We start from the raw sequence: 13,948 nt of genomic DNA, 5'->3' as shown, positions 1-13,948 counted from the left end.
GGTTTGGGTTTTTTCATTGCATTTTGGCCAAGACCACTATTTATTTACCAAGGATGCAATCTGTGCCTGAACACTGAGCCATTAAAACTGGCACGGAATTGGTAATACTTGCAAGTAATGGCAAAGACAGGCCACAAACCCTTTGCCTCCGTTTTCACTGATCATCTCTATCGTGGGCAGTATTTAAGGTATCATGCAAAGATGTCAACTTGAGTGGCCTGAAACACTGCAGCGACTATCAGTCACAGCTTCAGTGAGCTGAGCATGTAGCTGAGAGTCATCTCTTTTCTCCGCTTCACACCTCACAGAGCCTGCGGCACGGTAAGGCTCACTGCCAGGGCAGGCTAAGTCCCTTGGCATGCAGAGGCCAGAGAAGGAAAAGTAAGGCATGGCCATGGAGACGGGGCTCCCCTTCCTCCCAGCCAGGCCTATGGCGAGCAGCAGGCAGCCCTGACTGATGGGGCTGCCAAGGGAAGGGGGCCTGGCAGTGAAGATGTGAGCGGAGGGCACCGTGCTCGGGGTGGCAGCTTACAGGCGCCTGGGCACTTGGTGGGCAGAGAAGGGCTGACCCGCTGTCGCCGGGCCCCTCTATCCGCCGAGTACTGCTCCCACCGGTCGCCGACCCATCGACCGCAGCCCCGAGGCGACCGCGGGCGGGGCCTCGGCCATGCTGATTGACACCCGGCGGGGGCGGGGCCGTGGGGAGGCGGAGCCGCGCCGCCGAGCCGGAGCGTCGGGGCTGTGGAGGGCTGGGGGAAGACACCGGGTACGGAGCCGCAGCTGCCGCCGCTGCTCCCCTTCGCCAGGTAACCGGGCGGGGGGTCGCGCCGCGCTCCGCGCGGCTCAGGGAGGCCGGGGCGGGCCGCTGACGGCTGGGGAGGGAGGTGACGGCCGCCACTCCGGGCCGCGGCACTGTGTCTCTCGGGCCGCGGCGGGGCCCCGGGCGAGCCGCTCCGGCCCGGCGCTGCGGAGGGGGTCAGCGCCGGCCCTGCCTACCCCACTGTGGCCCGGCGCCGCGTCAGAGCACCGGCCTTCCCCCATCCCGTCTCTTCCTCCGTCAGCGTCTCCCAGCGCCGCCCAGCCTTCCTGCCCGGCCCTCTGCCCAGGGCCAGCACCGAGCATCCCCTACCCGCCGCGGCCACAACTTCCTTCCCCGGCCCCGCATCGCCGCCGCCGCCTCCCCTCCCCAGAGGGGCGGTGGCAACTTTTAGGGCCAGTTCCTGTGCGGGGCCCCCGGCGGGGGGAACACGGAGCCATGCCCAGACCCCTCCGCCCGCCGTCCCTCATCACTGTACGGCGAGGGGAGATGGGGTGGGCCGCGAGGAGCGGGAGTTGGGACAACAGAACCGGCCGCGAGGCCGGTGGTCGGCCCAGGCACCCCTCACGGCGGCGGCGGCGCCGGGGCCTCCCGTCAGCTGTTTCCTCCTGTTTGTTGTCAAGTTGCCTGCGCTGCCGGCAGCGCCCGGCGGCGGCGCCGGGGGCCGAGCCGGCGGCGGTTGGCTGCGCGCGCCCCCGTGACGGCGCTGCGCCGGGGCCCGCCCCCGCGCGGGGCTTTGTGTGTGTCGGCGGCGGCGCGGGGGCAACGGCCGCGGCGGCGCGGCCCCACGGCGCACGCGTGGGCAGGGGGTAGGGATCGTCGCCCTCTCGCCGCCGCCTCCCTCCTCACGGTCCTCAGCGTGACAGGGCAGGAGGCTCCCGGCGGCGGCCGGTGGCTGCGGCGGCGGGGGGTCTCGCCAACGCCTCAGCCGGCGCTGCCGCGAGGGGTTCCGCGAGTGTCTGCCACCGCCTGGCAGAGCGTGGGTCAGTCTCCCACCCCCTAGCCCAGCAGTTAGCGCGGGTCTGCCGACTTCGGTGCCCGGCTTGGGTGTCAGTGCCTCTTGACGCCCCTCTCTTCCCTGTTCCCAATTAGAAGGTGCTACTCGTTCACCACTCTGTCGAGCTTGCTCATACGGGCCGAAACAGCCCCGAGGAAGCCCCGTGTCCATGCCTGAGCAGTGCCTCTGACGGGGAGCCGGTGAACAGAAACTGAGGGGTGGTGGCTCTTGACTTAAGGAAGGGCTCGGGGCTCTCTCAGCAATGAGCCAGCTTCACCTGTCAACTCTTAGACAGGTTTTGCCCATGGAAGTATGGATTCCCAGGGAACCGAAACATTTGGCAAGCACTTCTTTTTCCTCTGGAAAAGGTTCTAGTCATAGCAAAAAAAGGAATGTGAAGACAGTCATTTGTCTATTCATTTGTTACTCAATGTACAGACCTCAGCTGTACTGTGGAGTCAGATAGAGATTAGATTAATCCAACGTGTTTATTTAAGAAAAAAGGGAGTATTTTGCAATAATAGCACAATATAATTTAATAAAATAGTTTTCTTTAAACGCAATGTGAGAGTTAGATTGAAGGACTAACAAACCAACAACAACAAGTCTTGTGACACAGAAGCACAGGGCATGGCTCTTCTCAAAAGTGGTACCTGTCACTGAGCAAGCTTGTCAACCACTAATGGCAATAAGTTATCCATTAGCATAACTATGTTTGTGACTGGTGGCAGAAAGTGGGGGAACTTGTTGTGTGGTTGTAACGATTCCCTCATGTGCTGGTTCAGCTATATATATAGCCATGTAACAGCTATATAAAAAGCTATGTTATAGCTATGTAACAGCTATATATAGTCCTTTTATGTATAGACTCATTCTGGGTTGCTGAATTTAAGTAATGTTTGTGGCAAACAAAACTGATTTTTTTAAGCATTGCTCTCTTTTTCAAATGTTGAGAAATACTGTTTAGAGGCTTCTGTCATCTGCTGCTTTCACTTCTTTAATCGTGGAAGTACCTATAGAATGCAGATCTAATTGTTTATATATAGATTTTAATAATAACGAGTGCGTTTCAGATGTGACTGCCAAGTGTGTGAGGACAAAAGAAATTGTACCTCAAATCCTGGTAGAGGAGACGACACAAACAGATGAAATTTGTTACATATCATCTGACAGACAGAGTGGTACACGTGTACACAAATATACATGTATATATTTAGCATTTCCTCTCCTGGTACCCATCACAAGCTTGTCTGAATTAGGTTCATGTTTGTTTACTATTGTATTAGGTTCATGTTTGTTTACTGTTGTATTAGGTTCATGTTTGTTTACTGTCGTTTGACCTATGTTGAAATTGAGTTGCTCAGCTCTTGCCAAAATACATAATTCCTTTAAGCAAGATTTAACTTCAAAATATCTTATTAAATGAGATGGGGAAATGTCCATACACTGTGGATGTTAGCAAGGCTTTCATTACTATTGGAGCCTTTAAATAAAAATTTCTTGGGGAGCTATACTAAAGCATATTATCACCCTCTCTGACAGTTGGATATCTTTGTATGGAAGTTTGGATTGTCATTGTCTTTTCACCATTTCTTTAAAATTTATGTGATTTTTGTTGTTGTTGGATTTTTTGTGACTCATGAAACCAGTGGTATGTTTGGGTGAAAATTTGTTCTTCAGCACTAAAATTAATAAAACCAGAAAATTTGAAGTACTTTAGCTTTCTGAATGTTGCAAAATGGATTAATAGGCAAAAGTTCCCTTAACTGCATAAGTAGTGTAAGAATAAATTTGCTACAAACCCAGCTTTATTTTAAAACAGTCAAGGAATTGGAAAAAGTGGTCTTTTTCCTCCTCTTAGGGGAGAGAAAGGGGAGACATGAAGGGAAAGGGGGGAAAAGGAAGGGAAAAGGAGACAAGGAGATGGGAACAGTTGCTGCTTTTGGACTCTGTGTAGTAGTAGGAAAGAAAATTAATTTGAGTCTGATACCATTTGTAAACTAATACTTTTATATGTTATCTAGCAAGAGTGTTGTGAGTGTGTAAAAGTTACTGTGTGAGAGATGCTGAGATATGGGGAGGGGCTGTAGTAGTAACAAGCACACATCTGTGTGGCTCTGCTCTCTATAGACCTGTAAGGAACTACCCTGTGTTAGTGGTTGTGTACACCAATACGATGTAATACTAGCATAGCTAAGTATCAGTTTTCTAATGCGATGCTTTCGCCTTACCTAGGAAAAAAAAGCCATTTTGCTATAGAAAATAACACTGCTGTGACTTTCACAAATGCAGCTTCACCCTGCAAAGCAACCTGTTGTAGGCAGATGTTGTGCATTGTATCTGGGCATAGCTTTCAGTACTTCGCCCAAGCCTCTTCAGTCATTTGACCGTATTAACTTCCTTGTACAGTTTGCTACAGTAGCTGAATGTTTCTAATGAGCATAGCATACTGTGCCAGTTCACTTTGTGTTTGGCCACATGTGGTGCTTTCTGATAAGGAATTCTGCATGTAGGCAGAGGCCAGAGGCTAGGCCTTGCTCACTTCAGCAGTCGCAGAAGTCAGTGGCAGCTGGTTGAATCTCAGACCTCCTAAGAGCCTGGCCATGTGTGTGTTTTTGGATGCACCCTCACCTTGTGAGCCGCAGAAACCTGGGAAGGTAAGGAGCAAGATTTTTATTGGTTTTGCTCACCTAGTGATTCTTTAACATGTAGTCTTGTGTAGTTGTGCTAAGTATTCTTTTTCTTCTTTTGCCTAGCTCTGAGATGAGAAGAGGAGGCTTAAGCCCTGTTCCTGAAATGTGAAGATGAAGTTTAAGCCCAGTTCCAGAGTAAGTGTGTCTTCAGAATGCTTTACTGTGCCTTGGGGAATACACAGCTCTTTCTCAAGGGGTAGAGCATGCTTGTTGGCTCCCCATACAAAGGAAAAAGTTTGATCTGGTGAAATGATGAAAGACAGACTGTCATAGATTTGTTTTTGTGGGTTTTTTTAATCCTTTAACTAGCAACTGTTTTCTGTTGTAGATCTGAGATGCAGTAGATGGTGCTGAAGCAACATTGAGGCTCCTGAAATATCCACAGTCCAGTGTATACACAGAAAGTGCCTGCTGGCTATCCCAAATGTTGACGGTCCTCTGACTTCAAGAAATGCAATCTGGGACAAAACTGTTAGTTTTTAAAACGTTAATAAAGAATTCTTTGTGTTACTTTTTTGTTCTTTGTTGCTTGTGAAGGTAGGTAGATTAGGTACTACAAGTACCAAGTAGTGCTTCAGGTGGTTTCAGCTCTGTGTGCAGATAGTGGTCAGATTTAAGCTGTTGAATGTCAGTTCTTTGACAGCTGTTGCTCAGTGTTGCCAAAGTCAACGCTGAAAGACAAGTGGAAGTTTGGGAGCACACTGCTCTAGGACTATGTATTATAGCCCACAGCCACAGTGCTTGTGGTTCCTTGTCTGTCCATGGGAGAAGCATGCGGGCAGGAAACGTTTCACAGTAGGACTAAGAAGTTGTATCAAGGTTCATACTGTCAAAATGATGCATTGTCAGCAACCCTCTCTAGTTAGGTAACGACAGCTGTCATTGATTGGTCTGTTAAAGGTTCTCTCCAGAGTGCAGGTTGACAGTGATGGTCAGGGAGCTGACTAATGACACAGTAGCATCATCTCTCAATTCAGTAAAGTACCTGTCTCTGAACTGTGGAGATGTGACAAGCAATACATACTTTATATCTCATTGGTGAAAGTAAATAAGTCTGCTTTTTTTATGTTAGCACCATTAATTTAATAATATGATTTGTATTTGGTATTTACATGAGGGTGGGATCACTGATACTTCATCACTGATACATACCCAACAAAGAATGTTTATCTGACTTTAAAGATGAAATCAAGAGCCCCAAAAAGAACAATATCTCTGTTCTTTCCTCAGCTTTTGATTTTGGGAATAACCAAGATTCTCATGTGCTGCTTCCTGCTAGTAGCATGATGATGTGACGAGGTATTGTCACTTTCAGGGTCTGTGAATAACAATAGGGAAGTCACTGGCTCTCTGAACCCATGCAAGTTATTTTCCCTGTTTTTAAGTGCAGAGGTTGAATGCACTTCTTGCATTTTCCTTCTCCTAACTGGAGGATCTTGCATTTTGTAAATGCTTTAATGTTTTGCAATTCTTTGGCATCTCTTCATTTAAGAGAGCCCTCCCACTGCCTATAAAAGCTGCCTATAAGTGGCTTTTTCAGATCATTTATGTATGTGTGAACATAAATAGACGCCCACACCTTCTACATGGGAAGTGAAGACTATAGGGGGAAAAAAAAAATCACAGTTATCTTGGATGACTTTGTACACACCGCTTCTGTACGTGAGGGATCCAAGCCTCAGTGCAACAGAAAATTACTTTCCCTTGTTCTGTTATGCTTCTGTTTTTTCCAGTGTACAAAGAGTGTATCCTACAGGATTCAAGTTCCTCACATAAGGAGAGAACAGTCTTTATCCGCAGCAAGTATCTTCTGAGTTGGTCTTAGGAGTGAATACTAAATTTTTAGCTTGGACAAAAAAAAAAAAGAGGGACAGATGGGGAGAGTGTGAAATGGTTCCAAATTGAAATTGACCTCTCTACCTTATATGAGAAGAAAAAGCAAAAGTTCCATGTTAGCTTATTAGGAAAATTCATTATCAAATCCAGCATTTGAAGGTTGCCTTGCTACCAGTCATTTTGTAGCTTTTCTCGTACTGCAAGCAGTAATATACCAATCAGTGTAAGGTGACTAGTTTTGTAACACCTCAGATGGACCTTTTTCAGATTCATTGAAAACCTGTAGCAGTCAAAACTAAGAGCTAATGACAGTTGTAAGCTGCTACCTGGTTTGACTGAAATCTATTATGGATCTACTAAGTGTCGAGCTTATTTTGAGTGTTAAGACATTCTAGTAGGATTACATTATTTTAGCAGTTTCTTAAAAAAAGAAAGCGTACTCAAAATCTAATCTGTTTTGACTCTTACAATGCAGATTATAGAGGATAACTTTCTGTGTTTTAAAGTGTGTATTTATTCATTTCAAGAATACGTGTTTCTGATGCACTGTATTCTGAAGAAAATCGTTCTGTTACCAATTGCTTTATTAGACTGTGCTGTAACTTCAGTCCAAATTCTCACAGCCTTGTGCTACCATCAGTTAAATCTCACTTAATCTTTCTGCTGGGACCCATATCTTATTCAAAGTTTCATTTAAATACTTGAAAAGGTTACTTTAAAGACTTGATTTTAGACCTTATATTATTAGGCAGATTTTTCAGCCTTAAGTCTTTGTGCTGTTTGTTTATGCGTTTATTTCCATGTTCAATATCTTCAGGACTTGACACTTAAGTCTGTGCATAGTGCCATATCCACAAGTAACACACTTGGTTTTAGTGACAGGGTTTCTCCTTTTCTGGGCACAGTAACGTGAATTATGTTTTTAGATAGGTAATGTTTCTGTGTTTTATGTGTTCAGATGCATATTTTCCCAAATGTCATGCTTTACAAGGTTAGTCTGTGTAATGGATCTGTTCGTGTCACTTGCCAAGCTTAGCGTTTGTGTTGCTTATGGTCAGGGATGCTTTTGGATTTGTTTTATGTCAGCTTCTAAAAATACTGTCAGGGAGAGCATTATGTTTCCTCTGAAAGAAATACCCCCTTGGATGTTGATTCCACGTTTACAGTATCTTATGATCAGTTAATTGTTAGTAATCCACAGTACAATCAGCACAGAAATAACATTATCCAAAATTAGTAAAGGATGGCACGTGGAGCTTGGCCAAGTGCCTTATGGGCATATCTGTCACAATTGCTTTTTCTGTGTGTATTTGTGGCTTCTTCTGGTTGGAGGCTTTAACTGATACTTGTTTATTCACACTTATTGTCTGTTGATTTTCCTTCATGCTGTCACTATTCACATTTTAATGTTTTCTTTTGCCCTTGCTTGCTAGGAGACATAAAAGCATATTAGAAAGGTATAATGCTTAGGGAAATTGAAGAAAAATACTTCCTGTATTTTTGGTGGAGTCACACCCCTTCACTCTGCTAAGTCTTTGAAATATTTTTATCAAATTCAAAGCCTGTTTTATTTCAAGAAGAGAAATGGGAATTATATCATCTTTAAAGGAACAGGTCATTCATTTGTTTTGAATTTTTGTGTCCCTCAGGTGGGATACAGAAGACCAATAGTGATTTGAAAAATCTGAATGTAGGCAACTTGTGCTGAAATCACTCTGTTCACTCTTAGGAACTCTTTTTTTATTGCCACATATTGCAGGAAAACACGATGGTGAAATAAAGCAGTTGAAAAAGAAGTCATGGTACCAGTGAGTTGTGATTTTTACATGTAGAAATGGTACTTCCAGTTTTTGTGTGTTCTTGTGCATGTCGTAGTCATCTTGAAGAAAGTGATCCCCCAAAACTTGAAATGGTTTCATTTGAGTATTTCTGCTTCTTAAAGACATTTAACACAGAATGTTCAACTTAAGCACAAAAATAGATTAATTTCTGCACAAACAGGACACTTTCTCCTCCTCTGAAAAGTAAAACCCACACAACTTCAATGTTGCAGTGTGTCAGGTTTACTTTGCATTGCTGTGCATGATAAAAGCAGCAACCGTATTCTTCTGATTCCACATCTAAAGCATAAATGGATGTATATTTAACTTGTTTAACCATAGATGTTTAGTCATAAAACTTCTGCAGTTGAAATGGAAATAACATCATCTAATTCCTGCGGCATGTTATCTAATCCTTCATGAATTAAGTTTTCAGCTGTCTAATGTGTTCTGTGCCTACTCACTAGCTGACTTTGAGTAATTTATGTTAGTTGGTGTGAAGTTGGTGAGATACTTTCATTTTGCTAAATAGTGAAGAAATTTATTTATCAGGTACTGCTGACCTGCTGGTAGAAGCTTTCTAAGCTCTCATTATCTGCTCACTGAGGTTGTTCAGGTATTTTAGTGATGATGCTTTGTAAATAGCTTAGGCAGATGACACAGTATTTTGTATTTAGATGAGACAGCTTTAAATATTTGTATGTAAACCTGTTCGGTGTAAAGACTGGGTGGGTTGTTTATGTGAAACAGCATCAGAACTTTTCCTGTTTATGTGTACGAAACTTAGAAGTGTCAAGTCAAATTCCGTAGACCAGACTGCTACACTAGATGACTGAAGCATCCTGAGTGGTGATGGTGTGTGGCTGCGTGTCATAAATTGTGCAAAGCTGAGGGGAAGTGACAAAATAAATATGTATTTTTTAAAAAGGAGAGGTGACTTGAGAAAATTAAACTATAATAGTCTTGATGACTCAATGTGCTTCTCAGTGCTTCATTTCCCAGTGCTGACTAAGATGAGTGAGTCGTCGGGAATATACTGGAATGGAATTTCAGTATTGCATTAAAGAAAGGAGAGAGATAGGGAAGAAGTGGAAGCTTTTAAGTTTAAGAACTGTAGGGTCCAGTAGTGGTCTGCAAATGTCTGAACCATCTTTTAAAGGTTTCAATTCATGTTTTGCTTATTTAATGTAATTAGTTTTTATCTAGGTGTGTCATCTTACTAGTAAGGTGGTTACTTTGGGAAATAAGTTGCCTTAATGTGAAAGGGTGAATGTTGTCTAGAAGTTCAGTAAGTCAACAATGAAAGGAAGAACCTCTGTGTTAGCTGAATTGGTTTGCAGAATGTGCTGCCATATATATGAGGTTGTTTGGGCTTTCTTGCTGCAAAGTTTGGGGGTTTTTTTTACATGTATGTGATCTTTCTTTTTTGCTTTCAGGTCTTGGGTATAAATTTACGTAAGTTCTGAAAATGGGAAGAATTTTTCTGGATCATATTGGTGGCACTCGCCTGTTCTCCTGTGCAAACTGTGACACAATTCTGACCAACCGTTCTGAGCTCATCTCCACTCGTTTTACAGGGGCCACAGGAAGAGCCTTTCTTTTTAACAAGGTTGGTAAGAAGCTGAGGGGCAATTGCTACTTCCTTTTGAAAAGTGAGTTTGTGGGGTATGAATCTGTCATCAAAACTGAAAAGCTTCTCAGCTAATTTTTATTTTGTTCTATTCATCTGTCTTTGAAGTCAAAATAGATGTTTACTATTGATGGCAAGCTGTTTAGATTAGTTTATCTGCAATACTCAAAGATGGTATTGAAGATTGTGTGTATAGAGGCATCATGCCAACATGCACGGTGTTTTGACTTTAGAGACTTCTTAATATGAACCTCTGATTCACCAGAAGAGTATCTTTTAGCCATCAAAGAATTTCAAAGGCATTTACACTTCTACTCAGTTAAAAAAAGATTTCATTTCTAAACCTTCTAAGGTTTAGTTTCTCTGTTTAGTTTCTAAAGTGCATTTAAGCTAAGAGTGGTTTGGCAACTTTAGGTAACCACAGTCTCTTACAGGCACCAGTACTCTGGTCTAGTTTAATGGGGTTATTTCAACAGATTGAAATATTACTGAGTGAATTGTAGCATTATTTATTAACCCCTCATGTGGACTTCACTCATTGAAAAAACAGTAGTCATCCTTTGCTTTCTCACAGAGTTCCTAGCCATGTGATCATCGGTCTGTTTTGGTTTGGTTGGTTATTTTTTTGAGAGCCATTTGGCCATTGTCAGTGTTGGCAGAGGCATCAGTAACGTCTTCACTGAACTGTGCTTGGCCTTGAGATTTCTGGTATGCTGAATCCTGTCAGGAGTATTTATATGTAAGTGTTAGGCTTTGTAAAGAACTGTGCATCTGATTTCTTTCTCATCCAATGAGCAGTAGATCCTGGGGTTCTTGTTGCATAGTGAGGTTGAAAAAAAAAAAAGGGGGGGGGGGTTTACATTTCTACAGTCAAAAGCCTTATAGCTGAAGCAGGGAGAGCAAGCACAGTCTGCTGTAAGTTGAGGAAGCAGTGCAGCCCCGTCTTTTAGAATCCTACTGCATATTAGCAGCTTGGATATAGCCCTGACATAACTTTTCAATGAATTTATACATCTTTGTTCAGTGATGTTGCTGCCTAACGAAGTTTAAAGTCTGTTTTTAACTGCTGAGACAGAGCACAAAGAGGTAATTGTTTAAAGTCTTCACAGTAGCCACCAAGCCTTCTTTTTTCTTAGATGGTTATTTCAAAAGCACACCAAGATTTTTAAAGAAGTACCTCTTTTAACATTTTGTTTCTTATTTCTGGGAATGAGTGATCACACCAGCTGCTAGAAATAGGTTACATATATTTCAAGCAGATTGATAGAAATTCGTTTACAAGCTATTCACCAGGAGTTGAGCACAGCACTCTGCAGTCTCTATAGAATCATGGAATCATTACAGTTGGAAAAGTCCTTTAAGATCATTGAGCCCAACCACTCACCTTGTGCTATGTCTTGTGATATGTCTGCATCTATAGTCTGCAGTATATATGTCTTGTGATAGCGTCTGTTTTTCTCAGTTGAAGAGTGAGGGTTGTACATCCCCATGAAGCATGTCTTTAAAGTGTCACCTTCTCAAGCAGGAGATTTTTCAGGGGCTGTTGACTCACTGCAGTTTTTGGTTCATGTGCAGTGCCACAGATTCTTTACTTTTAAAATGTTAACAGTCGTGCACGTTGTCACCAAGCTCTGCTGGAGGCAGACTAATTCTTTCTGTTCGCTGTCTCTTGTGTATTTGTGTCAGGTGGTAAATCTGCAATACAGTGAAGTTCAGGATCGGGTCATGCTCACTGGCCGCCACATGGTTCGAGACGTGAGCTGCAAGAACTGCAACAGCAAACTGGGTTGGATCTATGAATTTGCCACCGAAGACAGCCAGCGCTACAAGGAGGGTCGCGTTATCCTGGAACGAGCGCTGGTCCGGGAGAGCGAAGGATTCGAGGAGCACGTTCCATCCGACAATTCCTGAAGAGGCTTGAGTCTCTTCTCTGGTTCTCTTCGATTGAAACTCAAAAATAATAAAATCAACAAAAAAATCTGCTTACATACACTGTCACCTTAGCATCAGAGTCGGATTCATGGACTACGGAGTGGGAAAGATTGTGAGAGTATTTCAGATGGAACCTTCCTTTCTTTATTCCTTTTATATTTTACTTTCCCTCCAGCAGCTGTTTGTAGAAAGAATGTTGTGCAGATGCTGTAACTTTCTCTCTCTTGCATTTACATCTGGTAGATTTGAGATTGTATCTACAGATACAATGGGCTAAAAGGAGAATATTTGAGGGATTTGTCTTTTCTTAGAGAGAAATTCAATGAGTCTTTTTTTAGTTTGCACAAACTGATGTCAGCATAAAGTTATTTTAAAGCTACAGATGTTTTTTAAGAGGTATATTCCATTTTTTGGCTTAAGTTTTTAGTTAGCTGGTTTTGGTTGGTTTTGATTAGTTTTGGTTTTTTTTACCCAATCTTTGCCTGATTTGCTAGCTAAAGTAAAGAGATCCGAATTTGTGCCGAGTGCTAAAGGTTCAGTGTTGGTACAGCTTGGGCTGGCCCTTGTGCCATATTCTTGTTGAGGTTGACTGGTAGCACAGAGCCCATTATTTCTTGTCATTTTTGGTCCAAAGATGTCACCGTTCCTTGTTTATTTGTGAAGTCCCATTCACCATGTAAACTGGTGTTGATTGGAAACTATTCTTGAAATAGGGCAAAACTGCTTGGCTTTTTTTTAACTTTAACTGATGTAACTTATAAGCATAGTAATAATATAAAATGATAGTTGTCTGTTTAGTCTCGCGTTGCTTACAAATCAAGCTGTGTTTGTAATGATAGGGATCCAGATGAGAAAGTACTGTTCCAATAGTAATTTTTTTGTTGTTTATTTACTAATTTCATTAAGTAGACAGGGAATTGCAGATCTTAATTCTTCAAGGAGCTTTCTTTAAACCCAGAACTTCCTATGTTAAACACAGCTGCTGTGTAAAAGGAGAAGATTGCCAGCATGTTTGTTCATGCCCAGAGTCATGCAATCTGCATCTCTTGAAAAGGTTATAACTTAAACAGCTTGTTTTAAAATGCTGCTTCTGGTGTTGAAACCTTTATCTTTCAACTTTGTTGAACCTTTTTGTTGTGATGTTACTTTTTTTGTCTTTCTGGGCAGTAGTACATGTCAGCCTAGTAGTAACTTGGATTCCTGCTTTCTTCTTGTAGAGGTCAGCTCTGTTTGAAACGGTGATCTTGCTTGCCTTTTTAGCAAAAATGCTCTTCACTAACTTAACTCAAGGGTGCCCAAACACTTTCATTATGTCTTAAGCCATAAGTTAAGATCTCAAGGGCTGAAATTTATTTGAATGTTAGATATGTATGATTCCTTATCAAAGAGATAAGTTTGGAGAGTTTTTTTTGTATGGGATCCATTGTGGTCGACATGAAATGTTACCCACAAATGGGGTTAAAAAAAAAAAACACCCAACCAAACAGATCTGGGCTCTGGCCCTTCTGAATGAATTTTCTTCACTAGCCACAGCTCCACACCTGAAACTCAAATGTGGACTGTGACTATGCAGAGGATTTTTCTTAGTTTTTTTGGTTGGCAAGTGGCAATTTGGACACCCCTGACTTGAATCTGCTGCCTGTTCCATGTAAAAGTAGCATTATCATAGAATTATCACAGAGAAAGAAGACAGAGTAGATCACATACCAGAGCTGTGCTTGAATCAAGCTGCTTAAACAATAGTGTACTTGTGCCTCAAATGAATCAGTTTTTGCACTGAGTACAGTAGTACCCTATTATCTTGTACTTCTGTCCTTCACAGACCCTGAAAGCCCTATTAGCATGGTTCTCTGCAGTACTTTTCTTGTACTTCTGACATTACAGTACAATAAAGTATGTTTTGTCCTGAATTGATATTTGCCATTCTTTTTGAGTAGTTTTCTGTCAACTGTGAATAACATCACCTGTCTCCCATTCCCTGCAATGAGTAAATCCTTGGGTTTGTACAGCACAGTGACAAGCTGCCGATGAGCATCTCTCTGAATAGGTGGCAAAAGGTGTACTGTTGGAAGGTGTTAAGTAAGTAAAGCTTCATGCATACCACTTGGACACTTGAAAGCCTTCAATTTATTCCTATTGAAGAGAAAATAAAGCCAGAAAATTGCTCCTTTAATGGAATTCTGGATGCCTTTGAAAAGACTGCAAGCTAAGCAGAACTTCCGC

At 42.8% G+C, this 13,948-nt stretch overlaps 1 protein-coding gene across 4 annotated transcripts; it reads left to right on the top strand.

Moving 5' to 3' along the window:
• Positions 1 to 706: 706 nt before the first annotated feature.
• YPEL5 (yippee like 5) lies at positions 707 to 13,635 on the top strand. Of its 4 annotated transcripts, none has more exons than XM_061991538.1 (6): positions 707 to 806; positions 4,328 to 4,471; positions 4,571 to 4,642; positions 4,836 to 4,978; positions 9,600 to 9,772; positions 11,480 to 13,635. In XM_061991538.1, exons 5-6 carry the CDS (start codon positions 9,632 to 9,634, stop codon positions 11,702 to 11,704), a joined length of 366 nt encoding a protein of 121 aa, XP_061847522.1. In that variant the 5' UTR covers positions 707 to 806; positions 4,328 to 4,471; positions 4,571 to 4,642; positions 4,836 to 4,978; positions 9,600 to 9,631; the 3' UTR covers positions 11,705 to 13,635. The 4 variants fall into 4 exon arrangements, with proteins under 4 accessions (XP_061847522.1, XP_061847524.1, XP_061847525.1 ...); XM_061991540.1 differs by having other exon boundaries at positions 4,313 to 4,471; XM_061991541.1 differs by lacking the exon at positions 4,328 to 4,471.
• Positions 13,636 to 13,948: the final 313 nt, after the last annotated feature.

The sequence above is a fragment of the Colius striatus genome, chromosome 2 (genome assembly GCF_028858725.1).
Source record: "Colius striatus isolate bColStr4 chromosome 2, bColStr4.1.hap1, whole genome shotgun sequence".
Classification (NCBI taxonomy): Eukaryota; Metazoa; Chordata; class Aves; order Coliiformes; family Coliidae; genus Colius; species Colius striatus.
Note: the sequence above shows the minus strand (reverse complement) of the source record. Positions and strands in the feature narration are given on the sequence as shown.